Raw genomic sequence first — 27,508 nt, 5'->3', positions numbered from 1 at the left:
TTTTGACATGTCACCGTGGTTTTCAGGCAAGCCTCTGCTTTGTCTGAAGAATTACCATGGCAACCGAAAGCAACAGCAGCGTTATCAGAGTTGTCTAACAAAATCTTTGCGTTGTTTTTCTCATAGGGTGACTTGGTCCTTGCGCTTGCGCCATGTTTACCAAGTCGAAGCAGTCCTTCCAGTACCTGTCCCAAGGTAGCGTCCTCCAGTAAGTTGTTGTCCTTGTGGGTATCGGCGGCGGTGACGTCATTCAAAACAACCTCTGCATCAGGTAATGTAGGCGAGGATTCCCTCACAGCACCATAACTAGACTGGTTTCCCAAGGAAAGAAGAGGATAGGAGTAACACTGTGCTGTTTCAGTCCAGCTGGGGACACTTGCCGAGTCCTCGTCGTATCTAAACAGTGGTTTCTGGTGGAGAGAAAAAACAAACAAATGAATAATACAAATTATATAAGATGTAGAATGTTAATATTGAGTCAGAATAAACACACACACACACACGCGCACACACGCACACACACGTTGGACGACTGCGGCTTAGTTCTCTCACCGTAATAACCATATGTTTTGCTAGTTTCAGACTACGAACTGCCACGACGGAGTTGGTCAACTCGCCGATCTCACGACTTTACGACTGTCCTGTTGCTAGTATGAGCGATCTTACAACTCGATTCTCGTCGTATACAACTCCTATGACTGATTAGTTGTTAATATGAGCGCACCCGTTTTAAGTCAGGAATAGCAGAAATTACGACACTGTCAAGTTGGCCAACACCGTCGTGACATTTGATAGTCTGATTCTAGCATTAGACACCAAAATAGCCGTAGTTAAAAATCGGCAGAGGTGTTATTAAACAATCATTCTTTTTTCTTTTTTTTTCGTAAAGGAAAAAATACAAAACTACAATTCAACTGTATAAATGGACCATATAAACGAAATCTATATTTACTAAACCAACAAGAAAAGCAGTTAATGAAATACATTGCCGTATTGCTTTGGAAAACATTAATTTTATTTTTGATATGCCGACACGTTTTGCACCAGATATCACCATGCCCCAGGTCAAACGTTTTAAAAACTGCAATAACATTAACGCTATCCCGAGGAACAGATAATGCTTAGGTGCAAAATCAGAGGGGGCAATTCGATACTGTCACTTCCTCACCTTTAGGCCTAAAACATTATGGACGGAATTTACAAAGCCTGTTTTAGACTTACACGCGTGTAACTACATACATTTACTATGCTTAAACACCTGGTTTAGACTTACACTCGTGTAACTACATACATTTACAATGCTTAAACACCTGTTTACGTCTTACACGCGTGTAACTACATACATTTACTATGCTTAAACACCTGTGTTAGACTTACACGCGTGTAACTACATACATTTACAATGCTTAAACACCTGTTAGACTTACACGCGTGTAACTACATACATTTACTATGCTTAAACACCTGTTTTAGACTTACACACGTGTAACTACATACATTTACTATGCTTAAACACCTGTGTTAGACTTACACACGTGTACCTACATACATTTACAATGCTTAAACACCTGTGTTAGACTTACACACGTGTAACTACATACATTTACTATGCTTAAACACCTGTGTTAGACTTACACACGTGTAACTACATACATTTACTATGCTTAAACACCTGTATTTCAGCAAAACAGGCTTCATAAATTCGGCCCTATGTGTTCCAGGGAACCCGAAACTACCTAGAAAAAAAAGGTCCGACCCTATTTTTTTTTTTTAAATGTATTTTTTCTTCTTCAATTTTTAAAAATGTATATGTAGGTAAAAAAACATACATGCATAACATTTTGTCTGTATTCGGAGGCTCCGACGCCATATAACCATAAATAAAATGTGTTGAGTGCGTCGTTAAATAAAACTTCTTTTTTTTTGTATTCGGAGGGATGAATGTGTAATAAAAACAAAAAATATAGCCGACCTACCCTATCTAACTATTATTTAGCCCGTTCCCCGAAACACATTTTTTTTTTAAAAACCGTATTACCAATATTTTGGACAGCAAATATCTTACCCTCCCCCAATCTTCTGTAACTAATTAGTTCAGCTAATGTTTATTATGCACTTTTAAGGTGTAGGCTATAGATGATTTAGTATCATGTGATTTTGACAGTCAGCAAGTGTCCCACGCCTCCCGATCTTTTGACATTCAACAGTGCAGTTAATTGATTATACACGTTTTTAGAAAGTGCAGTTAATTAAAAATATATATAGAGAGATGATTTGGTTTTATCTGATTTTGCCAGACAGCAGATGTCCCACCGAGCTCAATCTTATGATATTCACCAGTGCAGTTAATTAAGAACATGTATATACAGGTAGACTATTTGGTGTCATGTGATTTTAACATATGAACAAAGTAAACGCGTAATTTTACAGCATACAAGGTGAACAGTGAACAAAATGCAATAAAACTTAGCTAATTGTCAGTCTAGGAAGTTTTACACACTTTACAGTGACAGTATACCACCGGCCTCGGTGGCGTCGTGGTTAAACCATCGGACATAAGGCTGGTAGGTACAGGGCTCGCAGCCCGGTACCGGCTCCCAACCAGAGCGAGTTTTAATGACTCTGTGGGTAGGTGTAAGACCACTACACCCTCTTCTTTCTCTCACTAACCATTAACAACTAACCCAGTGTCCACATAGCTGAGATGTGTGCCCATGACAGCGTGCTTGAACCTTAATTGGATATAAGCACGAAACATAAGTTGAAATGAAAAATGACACTATACTATAGTGCTGATAAATCACCCGTTGCTGTAAACCATAGGGTTACATTTGTAGTCAATTTAAAACAAAACGTATGCTTTGGTGCACACTATAGTCTAAGCACCTTGTTGTTTGTGATATGTGCAGACTCATTTAATGCCTCGCACCATCTTCAGGTCACTGTGACCCATTTTGAGAGGGTAATTTTTTATAAATGCAGAGAAAGAATAGGTTAATACGAAAGAAAGAAATGTTTTATTTAACGACGCACTCAACACATTTTATTTACGGCTATATGGCGTCAGACATATGGTTAAGGACCACACAGATTTTGAGAGGAAACCCGCTGTCGCCACTACATGGGCTACTCTTTCCGATTAGCAGCAAGGGATCTTTTATTTGCGCTTCCCACAGGCAGGATAGCACAAACCATGGCCTTTGTTGAACCAGTTATGGATCACTGGTCGGTGCAAGTGGTTTACACCTACCCATTGAGCCTTGCGGAGCACTCACTCAGGGTTAGGAGTCGGTATCTGGATTAAAAATACCATGCCTCGACTGGGATCCAAACCCAGTACCTACCAGCCTGTAGACCGATGGCCTAACCACGACACCACCGAGGCCGGTAGGTTAATACGAAAAACAGGTCAACGTGACCTAAATGCTAGTGATTTTTCGCAAAATATCTATATAACATTAACTTAGAATAGGTAAATTATTTTATATAAATTTGTAATGTAAAAGTCTCCTAGAGTTGTATCTTACAATGCACAAGGCTATACAAATGTACGACTAATAAAGCAAACAAAACACTGAACACAAAAATATAGGTAACTCCTACTCATGCGAATTCGTGTATACATAATAACAAGAATTCTGTGGAATGAAATATCTCGCCTAGGGTGAACCTACCCGATGTCGCTGACAGTTGCATCCATAGATGTTTATCTCAATGCATGGTTACATAAACAAACGAACCCCTGAAAGCCCCACCCCCCCCCCCCCCAATAAAAAAAAACCCCCAAACAAACAAACAAACCCAACAACACACACACCTCCCCCTCCAAAAATATTCATTTAAAAAAAAACCCCAAAACCTCCAACGTTTTAAAGGCATTTTAACTTTTAATTATTTTGTTTTAATTTGAATTGAAATTTGAATTTAATTTTTAAAAATCCACATGCGTAAACATCCATCAGTGTAATTTGTAAATATAACCCATGTTTCATTGACGTAGTAGGACTTACGTTTGTGAGAAATTAAATGCGAAATGTTAACGTTCAGCTAATCACAAAAGTATTTTAATTAAAACAATTTAATTAACATATTTACATGCATTATGATGAACATCCATAGGTGCCACTACACACCAAGTTTCATTGATCTAGGGCTTACACTAGCTTACAGTTTGTGAGACATGGAGCTAAACACGACACTTTAACGTTGAGGTAAACGTAAAAATTGACGTCGTCGTGGTAAAAGTAATACCCATATCTCGCATTTTTACTTTGTAGGGCGGTAAAGCGCTCGCCTGATACGCGGTCGGTCTGGGATCGATCCCCGTCAGTGAACCCATTGGGCTATTTTTTGTTCCTGTCGGTGCACCACGACTCGTATATCAAAGGCCATGGCATGTGCTATCATGTCAATAGGATGGTGCCTATAAAAGATCCCTTGCTACTAATGAAAAAATGTAGCGGGTTTCCTTTTTAAGACTATATGTCAAATTTACCAAACTTCTTTTTTTACTTGGTAAAGGCGAGATAAAATTATATAAAATAAAGTCCGTCTTAGACTTGGCAATCGTTTAGAACGTTTTGCACTAAGTATAACTAGAAATGTAGACACATTTCAGGCACACTAACATAACAATTAGTACTATATTTTTTAGTACAATTAGTACTATTAGGTATAATAATTATCAACTACATGCATTCAGAAATCTAGATTTGGTTAGACTACATGCATTTAGTAATACTATATTTGGTAAATTAGGCATGCTAATAATAGTGTTTGCAGTTAGTAGATCTATCTATGTACAGTATCACGTTCAGTTGTATGCATGCATGCCATTTAAAGGTCACTATTACGACAGTTAACATATATGCACTACCAAACCGCTCTATAATTGCCAATAAAGCGTTTCAAAACGTGGTCTTTCAATACTGTCACATGCAATAAAACCTCTTTATGAAGACCATCATAATGCTCTACAAACTGTTGGGGTTGTTTTCGTGTGGGGGTTTTTGTTGTTGTTGTTTTTTTTTTTTTTTTTTTTTTTTTAAATATATAAATAGGTAAATGCAAACGCTTATGTTCGGAAAGGTTATTTGATTGGGTTTTTTTTTTTTATAGACAGGGTGATTGTTACATACGGCGCCCCTTGCACAAAGATCCATAGTATTCCTACACAATACAAAGTTCAAGAGATGTTCGGTTTATTTTGTGTCTCTACTCCTTCTCACACAATAAATAGTTTTAATGCATCTGAGGGAAGAAAGGGGCAGACTATTGGTCCGTGAATCAGCTCTCACCAGCTGTGCGACGAGTCGTATGACCAGTTCCATTCAGTAGACTCAGTATTTTATTTATGTTCCCACCACTGCTAATGTGCATGGTATGTGCAATCCTGTCAAATACAAATGAGGCCGCTTGCTGATGGTCGGTAAAAGTCGCTTATGTAACTTCAGCCAATTTCAATTCTTACTCAAGACAAAATCACATTTACCATAGAGGATGTAATTGGTGAGATCCTAAATTATTTTATGGTGGTATTAATTCACAAACACTTTGAAATACATATGCCAGGGGGGGGGGGGGGGGGGGGGGGGGTGTATTCAAGTGGTAAAGCGCTCGCCTGAGGCGTGGTAGGTCTAAAATCGATCCCTGTTGGTGGATCCAAAAGATTATTTCTCGTTCCAGCCAGTGCACCACGAATGGTATATCAAATACCATGGTATGTGCTATCCTGTTTGTGGGATGGTGCATATAAAAGATCCCTGGTTACGAATGGAAAAATATAGCGGCTCTCCTCTCTAAGATTATCTGTCAAAATTGCCAAATGTTTGACATCCTATAACCGATGTGTTAAACAAAGCAAACAAACAATATGCATAGATTTGGAGGTTAGGAGGAGTAAGAAATATTATATCTACATCAATCCGTCAAAATAAGAGAAAAAACAATATTATGTGTCTCTGTACAAGACAGATCAAAAGATATTTTTAAAACAAGGTTACAGGAGTAAAATCATGCAGAGAATCTAATCCGTGCATCATTAGCGTATCCCTTCAAATTAGTTGTCAGGACAAAAGCCAGTCATATGTTAGCCTACATATATTTCCTTGCACCAAAACAAAGTCCATGCAGGTCAGATGCTAAGTAAGTGAAAAGACCTTACCTTTATGACTTCTAGGTGGGACAGGAACACCGGCTCGTGGTCTTGGGAAGGCTACAGTTGAAGATTGTAAAGGTGCATTCAGGCTCTCTCTTTGATTACCTACCCTGACAGGAAATGACTTAGACTCGTTTTTCGTATTAATCTGGGAGTTGTTTTCTATGAAATGTTCTGGTCCTGGCTGAATTTTGTGTATGTATTCTTTCCCGGGCTCAGTTCTGGGCATGGACACAGTGTCTGTTTCTTTTACGAGTTCTCGGTCTCCCGGCCTCTGTCCTGTTCGCGCTTTGGGCACTGGTCTTCCGTTCACTTCTGCCGACGTTGTCCTGCTGCTGTACATCAAGACCGGCTTGAGTGATTCTTTTGCTGCTGGTGGTACACTCGATATCTGGGGCGAAACGTCAATCTGCACTGTTGGAGGGGCTTGAACTGTTGGGGACGCTTTTACCAACGGAGGAGCTCTTACTGCAGGAGCACTTTCTACATGTCTCGCGACAACAGGCTGAAATGCCGACTTGCCTTCTTGTTTGATTACTGGCGATTCTACAGGAGCTCTTACCGTTGGTGCAGTTTCTAACGATATCACAGCGGGGGCTTTCACTTGTGGAGCATCTGGTATTACAGGGGAGGATAAACCATTGGTTGAGGGTTCTAAGCGTGAACTACTACTGCTAAAGCTACTAATGGGGGCTTGGATGGTTGGGGTGGTGTTCTGAAAGATTTCCTTGCGTTTTGACAAAGGCTTAGACACCGTACTGTATGTAAGGGGCTCAGTACGTTTGATGGTTTGGGATGTTGTTGTTTGTGAACGATACGCGTCAAGACGCCTAGTAATAGGTACCTGCTTTGATGACGAACTCGACTCCTGTGGTTTCTTTTCTGGTTCTTTAGTTCTCAGACTTTCAAAGAATGCAATTTTGCCTGTTGGACTATTTGGTTTCTTGGTGCGATCAGATTCCTCGGGACTCCTCGGCCTCTTTGGACTTCCCTCTAACTGAACAATGTCACTTGGCGAGATTGTAACTGTTGGTACATTCGCGGGACGAACCTTTGTTTTTGACACAGTCTCATCCTTACTAGATTTTTCCGCATCAGCCCGGGCATTAGCTGCTTTTGCTTCGAACATCGCACGGATCTGTGCAAAAGGCACTATTGGAATTTTGTTAAGTGACTTGTTTTTATCAGAAGTCCTAAATTTGTCGCTTGGTAATTTAACAGATTGAACTTTTGCACTGTCCAGTTTGGTTTCAGACTGCTTAGCAGTTGGGAATTTTGTTGATTTGAATAACCTCATGCTACTTGACGGGGAGACTCTTGTTTTGATAACCACCGAACTGCTCTGTGGTCCCACGGAAGGACAAGGCGAAGAGGTCATGCTGGGACTGAAGCCCCACGATGACATAGTCGATGTCGAATCATGACGCAGCAGACAGCTTCCGGATTTCGACAAACTCGAATTTTTGAACCAGTCTGGAACATTTAACCTTGACAAAGACTTACTTATTCTAAGTTCGTGCACAGATGGCATGCGTTTCAGGGTATCTGCTTCTTCATCCAAGTTAGTCTCCAGAGTCTGAAGACTTTTGGATTTTGGAACATGCCGGTCAGCGAACCTACCCTTGCCGTGTTTTCTGGCAGAAGGTCGCTCTGAGCGCAGGTCTGTCATGCTGACTGCTCTTTCTATTGGCTGATGATCCTGTAAAGAAAACCAAAAATCAAGATCGGTTTCTGGGAAGGGCTTCCTAACCGAGGTGTCCCCAGTGTCAAGGTCAGTTTCAACTAGTGACGTAACCGAGCCGAATCGCCGCAAATGTGCATTCAAATCTAACGCAAGGTTTTCTATTGACATCGTTTTGTCAAGGATATCTTTTCTACCTTCTGGGGTAAATATACAGTTGGCATGCAGTTCGTCGATGTGTGGTTTATCGATTGATTCGTCATAATAGAATGATGGATACAACAACGAAATGTGTTCGAGACTGCCCTGGCTACTGTAACTGTTGCTACTGGGACGGCGAGGTGATTTGTACAGCCGTCTTGGTGGGTGTGATACCACTGACTGTTTATAATCATCAAACTTTCCCTGAGCCCCATCAGATGCTAGGTTCTGTTCACTTAGAAACCTTCGTCGCGAGGCAAGTATTTTCATTCTTGCAGGCGACATAAGCATATCTGGTAGAAGAAAAGATCCAATATTTGGTCTGTCAGCCGAGTTCTGAATAGCAGATCTGTAGGCTTTATTTTGGGCAAGTTTTCTTTTGAGCTCTCTCATACTCCTGTACTGCTTTCTTGGCGTTGTAGATGAAACGTCTTCAGCATCAAAAGACTCTGATAAAGAGGACGTGTCTTGTGCACGAGGTGAAGATGAGAACACGGGAAATTCGTCAATACTTGGTGAAGATGACACGACAGGAGATTCGTCAATAGCTGCTGCTGCTGCTGCTGCTGCTGCTTTTTCACTTAGTTTATCATTTGTCAAAGATACACTTGGTGAACTTTCAACCTGAACTGGTGATTTTACAACTTTTGGAGATTCAGTAATTGTTGGTGATCTTACAAACTGTTCAGGTGTCGCTGATTTAGCCATTCTTGATTCTGGAATGCTTGCACTACCTTGACTCTGATCTGGTATGATCAATCGCAAAGGTGATTCTGGTGATGATATTTTTATATATTTTGTGTTCTCGTCGAGAGATGAACTTGTAACAGTTGGTGAACTTGCAATAAATGGAGAACTTGCAATTACTGGTGAGCTGGCAATAACTGGAGAACTTGCAATACCTGGTGAGCAGGCAATAACTGGGGAACTCGCAATAACTGGAGAACTTGCAATAAGAGGTGAACTTGCAATAACTGGAGAACTTGCAATTACTGGAGAACTTGCAATTACTGGGGAGCTTGCAATAACTGGTGAGCTGGCAATAACTGGAGAACTTGCAATTACTGGTGAGCTGGCAATAATTGGTGAGCTGGCAATAACTGGAGAACTTGCAATAACTGGGGAACTCGCAATAACTGGTGAGCTGGCAATAACTGGCGAACTTGCAATAACGAGTGATTTCTCGAAAACGGGAGTCTTAGAATCAGGAAATGGAGGTTTCACCTGTGGTGATTCAGGTATTTGTGGTGACTGTACTACAGCTGTTGGTTCGTCTGTTCGAGGTGGCAGAGCTGCTGGTGTACCAACACGTTCCAACTGTTTGCTGGGGGAAGCGGGTCTGGCACCTGATTCGGAGTAACGCAGTTTACGAATTGTCTTATAAAAATTGGGATTTTCTGTCAGGTCAATAATAGGTCCTTCCAGCACGTCACAGCTGGCCTGCTTTGGTGAAGATTCAGACAAGGGCCTGCTGCCTCTTTTATAATATTCATCATGTAACAACGATGGCAGTGAGATAGATGCACCAGTTGAAAGCTTGAAGATTCTTGGCGATGTTTCGTAATGGAACACGTCATCAAAGGAAGACATTTTGTTTTCATGTGGATCATATATTTCGTCCAGGAACAACATCCGTCCAGGTTTCTGACTCAAGTGGGAACCAGACAGTATGACGTCACCGTCAACTGAGATACTTCCTCCACTGGATGCCACTCTTTCTGCGTCCTCGGAATCGATCAGAGGTCTAAAGCTCTCGGTGTTTTCATCTGGATTAAAAAGTTCTACGTCAGCACCCGATGTGGAACTGGATGCTTCAGGCTTATCACAAAGTGATTCAGTTTCAGAGAAAATTGTTCGTTTTTTAGGAATAGGTCGATCATGGGTGTCTGAGCCAGAACTTGAAATGCTGGGGAAAAAAATATTGCCGTCTGGAGTTTTTACAACGTTAACAACTTGAACAGTTTCTGTAACCGTCCACACATCATCGTCAGAACCATTTTCATCGTCTCCTTCGTCGATACTTTTGTTTAAAATGTCAACAGTGCTTTCATCTTCTGTATCATTGCAGACATTTTTACTTTCATATTGCTCCTGGGTGTCACTGTCAACAGTAACATAATCTGAAAATTTTAAATTTGTGTCTTCAGTGTTCTCATCATTACTGACTTTAACTTGTTCAGTTTGAACCGGAATTTCTACATCGTAATTGACATTTTGCACATTGGGATTTGAACTCATACTTTCTCCATCAATATCACGAATAAAGACTTTTTTAGTGGAAACATTTTTAACTTCATGGTAAGACGTATTGTTGTCTGTTATATAAAAGTTTTCTTCATACTTGGTAATTTCGGATTCATATCTAGACAGTATGAACCCAAGTGGGTTTGTCTCTACAGCAGATGATATTCTCGCATCATAGTATCTTAAACCGCTAGACTCGGTCTGTTGTGGTGATTTCACGTCATCTACGCCCCCTTTGAGACTTCCCCTATTTACCGCGATGCTGATTTTCTCCTCCGTTCGGTCCACATACATTTCATTGTTTGTCATATTTGGTGTACATGCACCCAACAGCGGCTCAACATTTCTATTCATATCACAGGTTTGCCATTGCCCTTTGTTTACATCGTGACGTTTCTCGTCTGCAGAACTGTTGACACGAGTATTTAACCCCTCTGTGAAAATCACACTAGCCTTAGGTAATTCTGAATTAACTGACGGGGATTCTAGTACCTTGCCTAATGAACTGCTACCTGTATTGTCAGCGGTTTGTTCATCGGGGTAATTGTCTTCTGTTGGGACATTTTCCTGCAGAGCGGTTGCTCCGTTATCTAAATCACATTCAGCTGGCGGGGCATGTACATAATATGCATTATTATCAGCAGTGGTAGTAACAACAATAACGGAGCTGTTATCTATTCTCATATGAATGTTTTCAGATGACCTATGCGGTGAACTGTCTGCGCTTGGAAAGTGCTGAAAGTCAAAGTGTTTATGCGTCGGACTTTCACTGTCGTCCGACGACTGTCTGGTAACAACGGTTATTACAGATTCATCACTGCCTTCGGAATTACTGTCATCCGCTTCATCTCCCGGAAATTGTGTGTCATCTGTATGCACATCGTAAACACCGTCTGGTTCTGCACCGGCTTCGAGTTTGTCAACACTCTCGGTGCTAACGTTTGCATACATGGAATCGTCGTCGACGGACGAGCCTTCGTCGTAATCGACAGGGGAGTCGTAGTTCTCCCCGGGGTTGATGATCTCGATGCAGTTCCAGTCGGTTCTATCGCGGGAATCGGCGTCACTGCTGGAACTGTGAATTTCGTCGGAATCCTCTTCCATAATCGTCTCCAGCATCATACAGCAGAACATTTCCTCCTCGGAATCCAGCTCTCTCGGCTCTATGCTGTCGTCAAATTCCGGAACCGACGGATCGAAAGACTGGTAGTCGTTATCATCCAGGATAGTTCTGTATTCACTCTGACCCATCATTTGTTCGCCGGCGACTCCCCCATGTTCAACAGGCGACGGTTGACCCGCGCGCAAGTCGTTATTTGTTTGGCCTTCTTCCCAACACGTAATCAATTCCTCGCTAACTAGGTCACGAGGTTCGGTCTTACCTGTACAGGTAAGCGACAGCGACTCGTCCGTATCTTCTCCTTTCATTGTTTTGCCTAGAATCGATGTCTCTAATTGTCTTGTCTCGTCCGTATACCCCGCGGCTTTGGCCATGGTGATTGCTTTTTTAATAACAATCCGGGGGACGGGCTTTCCGCCGACAGACGGCGCCCCACCCACCGCGCCCATCGGCTCGAGCGCGCGGTCTTCCTCCTGTGCCAGTAGCCTCCATGAAAACATTATTGTTATGATCGCCGCGATGGCAGCCGTGAGAAACCGTTCGAAGGCCCCATCTCCGGCCGAGGCCCCGGTGTTAGTAAGCCAGTCCTGGTCGTCCATCGCGAAAACACCTGTGTGCGGAAATCCTTCAGGTATCCAGCCCTACGTCTCACACGTTAGACAAACACACACACACGCACACGGTGACACACACGCGCGGCCATATTTCAGCTACTGTCCCCTGTCAGGGTCGGGTCGACATTCCTCACCCGCGATCATAAAACACTCCGACTTGTCCTGGTCATTTGCGACTTCCACGAAATATCCAACGGGACCAGGTGTGAATGGGGAAAATGAATGTCGCATTCCTTGTCCCGACTGCTCGGCCAATCGGGCTGTGACGAAAAGGTCACGTGGTTTGAATAGGGGCGTTCCACAAATACCTGGGTTAAAAAATGCCTAACGAAGGAAGAAGGTACGACGCTACTGTGTGCTGTTGACACGGACAGTCCAAGTTTCTCCAGTTTATCAGACAATTAATTGTGTTTCATTTCAGGACATTTTAATGAAGTTACAATGCCGCTCTCGAGAGATGTGAACCGTTACGCACAGCCAGCAGCGGTGAAAGGAAAGCGCTGAATGTGTACGCCTATTGGGTACATTAATTTTGTAAAGAGACGAACGGCTGTTTGTATTGATCTCGCGTTATGACTGCTGGTATTAGATTTAAACAACCCTGCCTGGAGCGTATACTTTGTTTACATCACTGATAAATTCGCCAACTAGCCTTAATCACACTGACCTGACACCAGGGGAACCCGGAACACAATAAAACAATGTAAAGACATCACCATTATAAACCATCAACATAAGAAAATAAATAGACGATATTTTAATGTTTTGTCAAATATGATATTCTATAACGCATGCATGTATATATCAGTATTAATTGCAAATGCATATATAACATCTAGGATGTCTAAGAATCATACATATGGCTTAGTACACAATATCTCATATTGTAATTTTATTTAAATTAATTTTTGGTCACTAGTAAAAGTACAATTTTTCTAATTGAAACTGAAAAAAAAAAAAAAAAAAAAAAAAAAAAAAAAAAACAACACCCACACGGTCAGTTGCATTTGTAATATTTTAAGCTTGTTATTCGTAACAATAAAGAACAAAAATTATTTTAGTTTCTTTATATCCAAATAAGTTTACTGTATAATTTGATATTTATTATGTAGAACATAATTATTATTTTTAAAAACGCTGACATTAATCAAATTTACTTTCATATAATTAAATTTTATTAACAAATACATTATACCGATAATTTTTTTACATGTGCATTAATTAACACAAATCAATATATTGCGTCATGGACGTTTATACATACTGCGTACTATTGAGGATTAGCCTACTAAATTTAAACTGTATTTATTAGCTGATGATTTGTCACTACAACAAATCTGTTTTGAAATTATTACAGCAAAGTTAAAGAATACAAATATTTACATAACAGATTATTAAAGTGAACTTAAAGGGACACACCCTAGTTACGGCTATTTGTTAACCATTACTGCGTTGTTTTTCGCTATTAAACCCCATTTTTCACAAATAAAATTTCACTTTACTTCCATTTTATTATTTGGTAATCCTGGTTTTTGTAAAACAACGAAATGCATTTTTTTGCATTTTTTCACAAGACGTGGTGTCGAGAAAAAACTGTTAAGCAAGCGAGGTCCAATCTATTTTTAGAGGGGATATTTCCATTTCAATGTCACGGACGTTGGTATATCACGTGACCGTTATCATTTTGGTTCGGTTTGTTTTCTCGTGCACGGTTCGCGCAATCAACATCCGATTTGTTGTTGTTCATTTGTGAGATTTTTCTTCACAGTTCGTGAACATTTTCAGTAACAATAAAGTTCAGACAAGTAAGTGTCTCAATACAAAACGTTACAAACCCTTAAAACCAATAATTTTGCTAAGTCTTACGATATCTGGAGAGGGGATACAACCAGGACAGAACAGTTGGAATATGTCCAGGAGAGGTGAAACGTACGCACCCCAAGTCTGTGAAATTTGTCGTGATGTAGGCATTGTTGTGCTTCGAGCGACATCTACCGGTGACATCAGAATACTAACTTTCAAAATTATTTCAAGCAATTGGGACATGGGGATTCCCATGGTATTTATCGATATAAAACCTGCTTTTTCACTCCATTTGATAAAAAACGTGATCTAAGTGTGTTACAGGTTTGTAGATTAACGAAATTATAATTTATTTTCGCTGGATGGAACTAGGGTGTGCGGCTTATAATGTGCAATAATTTAAAACATATAACAAAATGTTTACATGACGATTATATCAACACCTATAAACTATTAACAGTTATGATGGCGTTATGGAAATTAAATTTCACATGCATATTTTAAATCCTAGCATAATCAGTGTTGAATATTAAAACATCAAGCTAATATCACAGATTTTTTTTAAGAAAGTACCTTGTAAACACAACCAACACACCAAAAACTAATGCAAAAACAAGAAAGCGAAGCCCAGCAGACAAACAAGCAAACATTTAATACGAATGGAAATACGATTACCAAACTAAACATTTAATTTATAGTAAGTGTTAAAAAAGCCCCAGTCTGAAGTAGTAACCGTACACACAGATATAGCCACATTTTCAGGACACGTAAATTGCATGCATCTATACTGAACAACAAAAGAAACGCAAACATTAAAGTTTTTTTATTTTATTTAAGTTATCCAGTTTAAATTCTTTAGTTTTTGTCTATTAATATTAGGCTATCCATGTTTTGTCTATTTACCAAAGTAATTTTATTATGACCCCCCCCCCCCCCCCCCCCCCCAACAAAAACAAACATATACAGACGCGTGTGCATTAATATATGCTAGGGGGAAGGGGCGGTCTAGACTGAGCGAATATTCTTGACGGGGGTCGAGTTATATATATTAAAAAAAAGAAAATTCGCTATGAGCAGGGGTAGAGGGGTCGACCTCCCACACCCACCGCTTGCAGACGCGCCTGATGTATTAAAATATTCACGTCTGTTGTTCAGTAGGGTTAATACTTTCGTCTAATGTTATCGATGTCTAAGATAGTAACATATTATCCGAAATTTGCCCAGAAAAAAAAAAGATTTGCGATATTTAAAAAAATTAATTTGACTCTAACACAACATCCGTTTAGCAATATATATATATATATATATATTACATGAAAGACATCCTCGTGCTCCCTCACCCACCATAACATTTTTTTTTTTAAATTGACGGTCACCAGTTATGAATAACAAAGAATCTACAAAATATATAAATAAGAAAACCCCCATAAAACCTCACGTGTACAGCCAACAAGCATAAAATAAACTTATATCAAAACCTACAATGAATATAAAACTAATTCTGAAGGCAGCACAAGACCAAATAGCATCTGACCGGGTCAAATTTCGAGATGTCACGTCTGCCACTGACCAGGTATGTGACAGGCGTGGGGGATTAGTATCTGGAGTGTGTTTGTGTGGGGGTCAGGGAAGCTATTTAGCAGGTGCGGGAAATCTCGGGAAGGCCTAAAATGCCATTTTTTAAAGCATAATAAATATGGATGTATACGTTTGTGTGTGCATGTGTGTGTATGTGTGTGTGTGTATGTGTGTGTGCGTGCGTGTGCGCGCGCGCGTATATATGTATATGTATGTACATGTGTATGTTTGTTTCACCACTAGAGCACCAGATGTTCGATATTGTAATGTCGATGATTAATTAATCAAACAAATGTAAAATTTTGGTAATTTTTGACACGGTGTCTTAGAGGAAACGTGCAACATTTTTCCATGAGCGGTATTGTATGTCAAAAATTTGGTGATTCTGACATACCCGTTACATTTTTTCCATTAGTAGCAAGATATATTTTATTTACACCATCCCACAGACAGTATAGTACATACCACTGCCTTTGATATACCAGTCGTGGTGCACTGGCTGGAACGAGAAATATCTCAATGGGCTTACCGACGGGGATCGATCCTAGACTGACCGCACATCAGGCGGACGCTAATACCACTGGGAAATAACTAATGTGTTTCTGAAACGGAAATTGAAATACGATGCGACTGAACTGATCGATCACTTAGTCGGACGGGAAGAGATTATATAAAAAAAGTTTTAAAGCCGCACACCCTAGTTCCATCCAGCGAAAATAAATTATAATTTGGTTAATCTACAAACCTGTAACACACTTAGATCACGTTTTTATCAAATGGAGTGAAAAAGCAGGTTTTATATCGATAAATACCATGGGAATCCCCATGTCCCAATTGCTTGAAATAATTTTGAAAGTTAGTATTCTGATGTCACCGGTAGATGTCGCTCGAAGCACAACAATGCCTACGTCACGACAAATTTCACAGACTTGGGGTGCGTTTCTTTCACCTCTCCTGGACATGTTCCAACTTTTCTGTCCTGGTTGTATCCCCTCTCCAGATATCATAAGACTTAGCAAAATTATTGGTTTTAAGGGTTTGTAATGTTTTGTATTGAGACACTTACTTGTCTGAACTTTATTGTTACTGAAAATGTTCACGAACTGTGAAGAAAAATCTCACAAATGAACAACAACAAATCGGATGTTGATTGCGCGAACCGTGCACGAGAAAACAAACCGAACCAAAATGATAACGGTCACGTGATATACCAACGTCTGTGACATTGAAATGGAAATATCCCCTCTAAAAATAGATTAGACCTTGTCTGCTCAACGGTTTTTTCTCAGACGTGCGTGCGATTTTATGAAATACGAAAAATGCATTTTGTGGTATTACAAAAACCAGGATTACCAAAAAACACTTCAGGTGAATGGAAATGTATATTCTAAATAATAAACGGTAAGTAACGTGCAATTTTATTTGTGAAAAAAATGGGTTTAATAGCGAAAAACAACGCCGTAATGGTTAACAACTAGCCGTAACTAGGGTGTGTCCCTTTAATAGATCAATTTCCAAAATTGAATATCAAAACGAAGAATTCATGCTGAAATCGAATATTAACATCCTTTTTCGGGGACTGTCTGGTTCGTCACTACAGCGACCAAGTCTTTCATCAAAAGCTGGTACACCGACTAGCAAAAACAGATAGTCTATGCTAACACACAGGATTGCTTATACCACGACCAGTTTTGGACTTTTATTATTAGTGTCACGAGGAAGAACAAAGCATCGATCCTACTACATACACCACCTCAGGCGAGCGCTCAGAGACTGAACCCCTCGCTGCATGGGGAATTTATGTAACAGACTCAGAAAGAAGATTGTGCTGCTTTAAAGGGATACTCAGGTCAAGACTTTTGAATTGTTTTGCATATTCAATAATATTTAATACACATTGTTCGTTTGTCTATACTTATTTTTGTGTTTATATCCCATTAAGGTTCAAGCACGCTGTACTGAGAACACTCCTCAGCTATCTGGGCTGTCTGTCCAGGACAGAGGGTTAATCATTAGTTGCTAGTGAATAGTGAGAGAGAAGTCGGTGTAGTGGCCTTACAATTACACATTGAGCCGTTAAACCCGCTGTGGGTAGAACCGAGTACCTTGATGCGAACCCAGTACCTGCCCGCCTTAATTCCGATTCTTATCCACTACACCAATGAATGCACATTATTTCACATTGTCGAGTCCTATGCTTTGGCTAGGATCGATCCCCGTCGGTGAGCCCACTGGGCTATTTTTCGTTCTAGCCAGTGCACCACGACTGGTATATCAAACGCTGTGGTATGTGCTATCCTGTCTGTGGAATGGTACATATAAAAGATCCCTAACCACTAATGGAAAATTGTAGCGAATTCTTTTATCTACAGTGGCGCGATTTAGCTCAGTCAGTTGAGTGCTCGCTTGAGGTGCTTACGTCGCAGGATCGAACCACCTCGGTTGATCCATTCGACTGATTGAATTTTTCTCATTCCAACCCGTGCATCACAACTGGTCAACGGCCGTGGTATGTGCTTTTCTGTCTGTGGGAAAGTGCATATAATAGATAACTTGCAGCATTAGAAAAAAGGTAGCGGGTTTCCTCTGCGTATCAGAATTAACAAATGTTTGACATCCAGTAGCCGATGATCACTTAATCAATGTGCTCTAGCTGTGTTGTTGAATAAAACAAACTTCAACTTTAAAAAAAACAAAACTTTAACGGGTCGAGATGTAGCTTGAGTGATAGATAGCTCCACTGAGATGTGATAGGTCGCAAGATCGATCGCCCTGAATGGACTCGGAGCTTTCCCGGTCCAAACCAGTACTCTACGACTGATACATCAAATAAACAACATATGTTACAAAGTAGCTGTTGTGAAAAAAGAAAGAAAACAGTGCTGAGGCATCGTTAAAGTCAGGGGCGGGACGTAGCCCAGTGGTAAGGCGATCGCTCGATGTACGGTCGGTGTCGGATCGATCCCCGTCAGTGGGCCCATTTAGCTATTTCTCGTTCCAGCCAGTGCACCACAACTGGTATATCAAAGGCCGTGGTATGTACTACCCTGTCTGTGGGATGGTGCATATAAAAGATCCCTTGCTGCTAATCGAAAATAATAGCCCATGAAGTGGCAACAGCGGGTTTCCTCTCTCAATATCTGTGTGGTTCTTAACCATATGTCCGACGCCATATAACCGTAAATAAAATGTGTTGAGTGCGTCGTTAAATAAAATATTTCTTTCTTTCCTCCCAAACATTCCTTTCCTTTCTCTACTTTGGCATACAGTTACGAATATATCCGAACATTTCCGATTGACTTCCGAGTCGGCTATAATTAATACAGGTAATGGACACGTGGCGCCCTGACTTCGATTAACAGCCAACAACAGCTCCGACTTCGTGAGTATTCAATAAACGTGATCGTGTAGCAGTGGGAAGAGAAAAAAACCCCGTTCATTGTAACCATGTGCTGGCAGCGCAGATCGATGAGCCCATGCAATTGGATTTCATTAGTAAAACTCAAACTAATCCATACCACAGCTACACTGTGCACGTGCGCCAAATTATTAATTGATTGGTTGAAACTTTACGGTCAGAGCTGCCTCATGGAATAATGGGTATTTAGCGGACGTGGAATCAAAGAATGGGAGTCATACTCTTGTAATAATATTGTTATATACATTTAAACGTTTAGTCCGTGATTTTATTATTATTTTTATTACTGACTTCAGTTGAAATTTACCGGCCTCGGTGGCGTCGTGGTTAGGCCATCGATCTACAGGCTGGTAGGTATTGGGTTCGGATCCCAGTCGAGGCATGGGATTTTTAATCCAGATATCGACTCCAAACCCTGAGTGAGTGCTCCGCAAGGCTCAATGGGTAGGTGTAAACCACTTGCACCGATCAGTGATCCATAACTGGTTCAACAAAGACCATGGTTTGTGCTATCCTGCCTGTGGGAAGCGCAAATAAAAGATCCGTTGCTGCTAATCGGAAAGAGTAGCCCATGTAGTGACGACAGCGGGTTTCCTCTCAAAATCTGTGTGGTCCTTAACCATATGTCTGACGCCATATAACCGTAAATAAAATGTGCTGAGTGCGTCGTTAAATAGAACATTTCTTTCAGTTGAAATTTAGTACCCTGTTTTGAGCATGCGATTACTTGTTGAGGACCGAGGTAAAAGATGAAATAATGAGAGAAATCCGTTTGGTGGGGTCTTAAATTCCGCCAATAAGCTGCTCTATACAAAATTTGTTGGAACCAAAACTGGGATACCTGGAATCGCAGACTAATGTGCAGGAGGGTCTAGACTGGGGGCGGGTTGGTTTGGGTTGGGTTGGGGTGGGGTTGGATTGGGAGTGGGGGAGTCCACTCACGGAAAAAAAAAAAAAAACATTCGTGGTGCACTGACTGGAACGAGAAACAGCCCAATAGGCTCACCAAAGGGGATCGACCCCAGACCGACCGCACATTAAGATTTACTACTGGGCTAAAGGGCGGGACGTAGCCCATGGGGTAAAAGTGATCGCCTGATGCGCGGTTGGTCTAGGATCGATCCCCATCGGTGGGCCCATTAAGCTATTTCTCGTTCCAGCCTGTGCAACACGACTGGTATATCAAAGGCTGTGGTATGTGCTGTCCTGTCTGTGGGAGGTGCATATTAAAGATCCCTTACTACTAATGGAAAAATATGTAGCGCGTTTTCACACAAAGACTATATTATATGTCAAAATTTCCAAATGTTTGAGATCCAACCGCCGATGATTAATAAATCAATGTTCTCTAGTAGTGTCAATGAAAAAACCAAAAAAAACTTTAACGTTACCACTGGGCTACATCACGCGTTGCGTGAAAATCGTCTAGTTTTGCACTGCATAATAATTGTTCTATCAACCCAAGTAGCCATATTTATTACTCGAGTACTATTGTTGGACTATTGAGACGAGCTATATGCGATAATCTGCGCATCATATACGACACAAAAGAATTCTATTTATTATACATTACCTGCGATAACCAACATACATACAGGCTATTTCATGGGGTTTTTCGAATATCCTCGCGGTATGGGTTTTGACGCAGATAAGCAACGATCTCGCGTAATGTAAAAATAACGATGTTTTTCTTATTATTATTGACACAGACATAAACGAATGTATATATATCATTAAAATATAAACATTAAATTCAATATATAGTGAGATTTTTAGTTTAAGTTTTAGCTTACATGTGCATACTGTAATATTCTAACCTTTTTGATGCGGTATGTATGTTGACGCAGAACATCCAGCTAACTTGTGAATGACCAATATTCAAGAAAAACAACTCCAAACAACTGGAAACGATGTGTGGTAGTCCATAAATTCCATATTAATAATACAATTAAAATAACACAATTAAAATACATTTTAACCAGATTGTCACATGTAAACCATATAGCCCAGTGCAAACATAGTCACTATTTGTACATTGATAGGGCGGGAGTACATTTGACAGCCATTCGATACTGTTTTGTTTGTTTATTATTAGTGTTATTAAAAACAATGTCCACTTTACATTTCATGTGAAATAGATATTATTTTAAGATGTAAATATGCACTTGAACGTCTTTAATCCTGACCCAATAAAATCGTATGCAATGCATATAAAATAAGGACTGGGGACTCATTCGGAAGTCAATAAAAATAGATTGACGTAGAGGTGATCTAATTGCTTGTGTTTATTTCAATAGTAGCAGACGACAATGTTTCGTGCAGCAGGTGAGTAAAATTCAATGAGAAAATTTGAAGATAGAGGGATGTTTATGTATGTTAAAAAAGTGCCTTACGGAAAATAGTACTTTTAATTACATGGCATTTTTAATTCTTTATACTTACCGCAAACTGGCAAATTGATACATTGCATTATTCTTATAAAAAAAAAATCAAAAATCAAAATTTTTTTTTTTTTTTAAATCCGTCAACAAACATTTCTGCATTTGACGTCATAGCTTTTCTTTGATGACACACAATTGCTATTTAAAGATAGCGCGTCAAAATACATATCACTTCAAACTAATAAATCTACCAGGCCAGATATCCTCGCAGCCATCCACAATAAACTTCATGAACTAAACCAGCTTAATTTAATAGTAGTATTCGAATGGGTCCCAGCTGACGTAGGTATAACTGGCAATGAAACAGCTGACTATGGAGCCAAAACTGCACTTTCAATCACTAGCAAAATGACAGCACTACCTTTAGGAATATCAGAACTAATGTCAAAAGCAAGAAAACCATACATTAATCAATGGCAGGCCAACTGGGACCTAACAACCAATACATGGCACTATAACATCAAACCACTAGTCAACTCTATCCGACCTAAACACTTAAACACTTATGTGGATAAAATAATTACTAAATTGCGCATAGGTAAATGTTCGCAGCTCAACAGTTGCTCTTTCACCAATAAAAACCCTGACTGTGAGTGTGGCACCCGGGAAGACATGAAACACTATTTCCTGGATTGCACGCTACACAACAGCCAGAGAAAACTAACGATAGAATCAATAACCGAAGCCAACCACAATAAACCAAATTACACCTAACTTTTTACTTAACCCTGATAAATATCTAAAACATAAAACCTTCAAAGCAGTATATCAATTCGTCCAGTCCACCAAACCAAAACTATAAGTGCCACGTACTGCCCGCCTTGCCAGCGTTCGGTCGACGCGAACGACCAACCCGACTGATCGCAGGCAGGATGGGAAACCCATTGGGCTCCTGGCAGTCATAAAGTTAAAAACTAAAATTAGACAATTATCGCAACCACCCGCCTGTACGTCTCCCGGGGGGAAGAGCGACCTTCTGCACTCGACCGACATGCACTCCAATCCGGGGGACCAACGGAGGGAAGGTGGTGATCTATAATTAAGATAAGTAATTAATACGCTGCTTAACTCGTGACACCCGTGACTCCCTGGATGGAACATCCACCCTACGCACTCGAACAGACCACGTATTCCAACCCGGGGAGAGAACGGTGAAACGACAAAAGTAAAAGCATATACCTAGCCAAATTAGCTGGCACAAATTCAGCAATAAATTTAACAATTACTCAAAACCACCCGCCTGTACATCTCTCGGACGGAAGAGCGACCTTAAGCACTCGACCAAACAAGCACTCCAACCCGGGGATCAACGGCGGGATGGTTGTGAATGATTTAATAACCGCTAGATATGACAGTGCTTGAATCGTGACATCTGTGACCCTCTTGGTGGAACATCAACCCTACGCACTCGAACAGACCACGTATTCCAACCCGGGGGGAGAACGGTGAAACGACAAAAGTAAAAGCATATACTCAACCAAATTAGCTGGCATAAATTTAGCAATATAAATTAACAATTACTCAAAACTACCCGCCTGTACATCCCTTGGATGGAAGAGCGACCTTAAGCACTCGACCAGGCACTCCAACCTGGGGATTAACGGCGGGACGGTAGCGAGTGATTAATAACCACTAGATATGCCAATGCCATCCAGACCTAACCACGATAACCATATTATTCTACTGTAAATATGTTCATGTTCTGAAGCTCGTGATTGACAACTGGCATACACCACCCGCTAACGACACATTAGTTGTTTGTATTTTTTTTTTTTTTGTTGTTGTTGTTGTTGTTGTTTATTTGTTTTTATTTATTTTATTTTTTATTTCGGTTTTTTTTTTTTTTTTTTTTTTCTCTTTCTTTCTCACTAAGACAGGATCGAAGTCGCAATAACCCATTTGGCTAATTAACCAGCCAATCAACATCATTAGATAATCAACCAAGATAGGACACCACTAATTATCGCCTATTGTTTTGCAGCACTCTCATTGGTCCAATCCAGCCAATCACGGACCAAGAACCCCACTACACCTTACTGTAAATAAACTGCACGAATTTGTCTTTGCACCCACACCATTTTTTCTTTTCTTTGTTTGTTTGTTTGTTTGTTTGTTTTTGTTTTTTTTACTGATTCATTCCATCTTAGCTAACTAAGGTAAGTCAACTAGGGTTCCAGAAGCAAAGACATGCAGGAAAACCGATACCCAACTATCCAGATAGCCTGAAGACAAACCAAGTAAGCCTACTAAAATCCTATATTTAGGGGGCGGGAATCAAAATTCTTCAAACTAAGTACCTAGATCGGTGCATATTTGTATACAATTGCTACTTGCCACATTTAGTTTCGTTTTATTGCATTGGTAATAAAGTTAAGTATGCCAAGCACTAGGCTTTTGAACCAATACCTACACTATAAGGGTTTAACCCTTCAAATTAGATAGCTAGGCTAGTTTAACTCCCCCTCCGTCATTGTATTCAATGCTATACAAGGACGGAGGGAGATGGGTGGTCATGAATGACCGTTGAACTCACTAGAATAGGGACTTAAGACAATAAACTTTCAAACTTTATTTCGATTCACTCAGGCCGTCAAACGACAGCATATGAGGACATATTTTACAATAGTTATTTACAGTGACAAGATGACAACAGGAGTTCTTCATAGAATATATACAGACATAATTCAAAATATCTATATACACATTTTAAAAAGAAGACACGTGGTGACAGAACATTTAAATAAAGCAGATAAATCTTTATACGTCAGTACTTTTAAAAGTATAAAATGATATCGGAGATGTTTATCTATGGTTTACTAAATTTACTTGTAATTTCAGAGATTAGTTTTGACAATTTACGGAGAGTGCTTATTTTATTACAATTAAACAGTTCTTTGAATTTAAGAGTGCTAGGTTTTTTTATAATAATATGGCTTTATAAACCTTTTGCGTGTATTCGTAAAATAATTACATTTAAATAAGTAGTGATATTCATCTCCAATATCATTTTCTTCGCACAATGTACATAATCTATTTTCGACTGGGATGCTATTCCAGCGTCCTGTTTCTATGGGTAAATAATGATTACATGTTCTGAATTTCAGAAGGTTGGTCCACAATTTTTCGGGTAATTTAATAAAGTATTTTTCCCAAATTTAAAGTTTGTTTAAAAATAGAATATGTTTTGCCTTTGGATGTAGACTCGATGTTGTTATGCCATGTTTGTAGGTACTGGTCTAGTTGCCTTCGTTTAACATGCTCGGTTAGTATTTTTACGGATGGGAAATTTTTCGACATATAAATATCGGTCATGCCTAGGTTATTTAACAGGTGTATTAAATTTTCTAGCCAGTTATAGCTGTGCCCGTTTGCAACAGATTCTTTTATCATATAATTAAGAATTAAATTAGTAATTTTTGTAGATTTACCTTTAACTATACGTGCCCAGAATCCTATAATTCTTTGATCTATAACTAGTTTTAGTGGCGTTCTACCAAGTTCCCCATATAACATACAAATAGACGTACCCTTTTTTACTGGCAATAACCGTCTGAGAAAATTTATATGAATATTTTCTATTATGTCCACATTTTCGTATCCCCAGATTTCACAGCCATACAAAAGTATTGGGAGGACCATTGAATCAAATAATTTAAGCTTGCAATCAATTGGCAAATTATTATCCTTGGCTTTAGATAAAACAAAATATATTGCTTTAGTTGCACGCTGAATTAAACATTGTTTTGTTATTTTAAATTTGTTTTGTTTAGTGAACGTTAAACCTAAATATTTGTATTCTTTAACATTTTGAAGAGACTTATCTCCGAGAGTAAACTTTTTCTTATAGTCATTTGCATTTCCATTAAATATTATTATTTTTGTTTTTTCACTGTTTACTTTAAGTTTCCATTTTTTGCAGTATTCCAAAAAGACATTTAGATTTTTTTTGCAAATCGTGAGCATTGGTTGCTAGTAGTGCAGTATCGTCGGCATATAGGAGACAAAGTAAGTGGATACCGATGTCTAGAAAGCAATCGTGGTCATCTATAGCGGTGGCTACCCCCCGAGCAGTTAGAATTTAGTAGGTGGTTTTCTAAGTCATTTAAATAAAGTGGAATAGGTACAACCTTAACACAAAACTAGGATTCACACACAGACTACACGCTCACTGCATCAGTACACAGGGTGCATTGACTAATGATAACAATGCACCCGCCCCCATTTAATGGTCCAGCACGTCCTCTAATAAGGAACCGGACAAAAGAATACCGTTCCGAGTACACAATTGCAATGCACCCGGAGGAAGCTGAACAAAAGAATATCGGCCTCCCCCATCCAAACCCCCAATACTTGCTGCTGGTAATAACTTGGTACTTGGTGATGCCTCGACCAGAAGCGGCCCCCTATGGGCAACCTAGGGAGACACCACAGCATCGTAAAGGTCTAAAATTAACGAGCTACTCTCGATTCACTAATATCAAAAACTATATTAGCTCGGCCATTTACCTTTCGACCGACCGTTCAAAATTGCGCCAAATTCCCTCAATCAAAATTGCGCACCCTTTTCTCTTTGGCATTTAACTGCTCCATTCAAATTCCATAGCACCACCACCACCCCCATCCGCCTGCTACCGATTTGATCGGGCTGCTGGTGCTCCCTTGCACCTGTCAGTGCAGGCGGTCCCTCCTCTCCCCTCCCCCCCCCCCCTACCTTTCCTGTCATGGACGGAGGACAGACGTGCGCTACAACAGCTTGTTCTGAATGTGCACGTAAAACCCTATGACATGACATGACAACATATATCGCGTCATAATACATACCGAGACGATACGATTTTTACGTCAACGAGTGATGTGTGAAAAACATATTTTCACTCATTGCTTCGCAATTCGTAAAAATATGTTTTTCACACAACACTCGTTGACATAAAAATCGTATTCGGAAAACCCCCCACCATGAAATGGTCTATTTATTATATACATATTTCCTAATTTTTGACAATATCTTTCGCTTTTTGGTAATATCTTTCGCTTATCCTATCGAAAACACGTAACGTCATGATATATTTCTTCCTATGGAACTTTGCCTGAAAATTTACTTGACCATGGACTTTTAAAAAAAAAATTGAATAAAATTTATCTTTATTAACATTTATTTAACAATAATGCGGTGCAAACATATCTGACAAAGCGATCCCCCCAAAACTCCCACAAACACAAAAGACCAAGACCAAATTGTTTAACATTCAGAGCGAACTGTTGTAGCACACGCCTGTCCTGGGCACATTCAGAGCAAACTGTTGTAGCACACGCCTGTCCTGGGCACAAGTACCGTTCCTCCGTCCAGGACAGGAAAGGGATGGGGTGGGTGAAGGAGGGACCGCCTGCACTGGCAGGTGCAAGGGAGCACCAGCAGTTCAACCGTAGTCGGTAACAGGCGGGAGGTCGTATGGTGCTATGTAATTTGGAATGTCCCGTAGAATTAAGCCAAAGGAGATGGTGCGCATTTTAATGAAGGAAGTTTGGCGTAATTTTGATGGTCGTTTCTAAAAATAGTAAAAAAAAATAAAACGAGCCGAACGCCGTTAAATTCTTACACTTACACTCAATGACACTACATTGTGTCATCATTATTTAGCTTCGTATTCAATTCGTTTTACATATTTTATCATAATTGCACTTCGTATCCCTTTTTTTTTTTTTTATAGGTACAGTTGTTTAAATTACTTTTTTTTTTTTCAAATACTATCAAATGCATTGGTAATGATTAATTTTAAATACGAAGAAACAAGAAAAAGGGAGATAATTTAATCATACACTTTTACAAAAAAGTAAATACGATTTCTATATTTTCACTGTAGCTAAAATACAGTGAAAATATGACTTTTCACCGGATATCACTTTTATGGTTTCCGTAGATCTCAGGGCCGTAGCTAGCAGGGGGGCAAAGGGGTGGTGGTGGTGGTGGGGGGGAGGGCAGTCTTCGGAAATCAGCATAGAAACTTAAAGAAAAGGAGCTTTAGACTATTAACTACTCAGTTGCCCCCTCAAACAAAAAATCCTAGCTACGGCCCTGGATCTATATATTTCATTGCTATGTATATAATAATACTGGATATCGTATGTTCCACCAGCATTTTTACTGTGACCTCACACATATTTGTGATGTTCTTGCAATGCAGGTTAATAATGATACGTTTTTATTGTTTGTCTTAAAACACCTAGCACTGCGACTTAAAAGTATAACTGCA

The 27,508-nt window shown here is 39.8% G+C and overlaps 1 protein-coding gene across 1 annotated transcript; it reads right to left on the bottom strand.

Moving 5' to 3' along the window:
- Window positions 1-273: 273 nt before the first annotated feature.
- Window positions 274-12,352, bottom strand: LOC121384089. Its single transcript, XM_041514316.1, has 2 exons — window positions 6,164-12,352; window positions 274-410 (listed from the first exon to the last, which is right to left on the bottom strand). Exons 1-2 carry the CDS (start codon window positions 12,000-12,002, stop codon window positions 397-399), a joined length of 5,853 nt encoding a protein of 1,950 aa, XP_041370250.1. The 5' UTR covers window positions 12,003-12,352; the 3' UTR covers window positions 274-396.
- Between the last annotated feature and the right edge of the window lie 15,156 nt (window positions 12,353-27,508).

Source organism: Gigantopelta aegis, chromosome 10 (assembly GCF_016097555.1).
Source record: "Gigantopelta aegis isolate Gae_Host chromosome 10, Gae_host_genome, whole genome shotgun sequence".
Classification (NCBI taxonomy): domain Eukaryota; kingdom Metazoa; phylum Mollusca; class Gastropoda; order Neomphalida; family Peltospiridae; genus Gigantopelta; species Gigantopelta aegis.
Note: the sequence above shows the minus strand (reverse complement) of the source record. Positions and strands in the feature narration are given on the sequence as shown.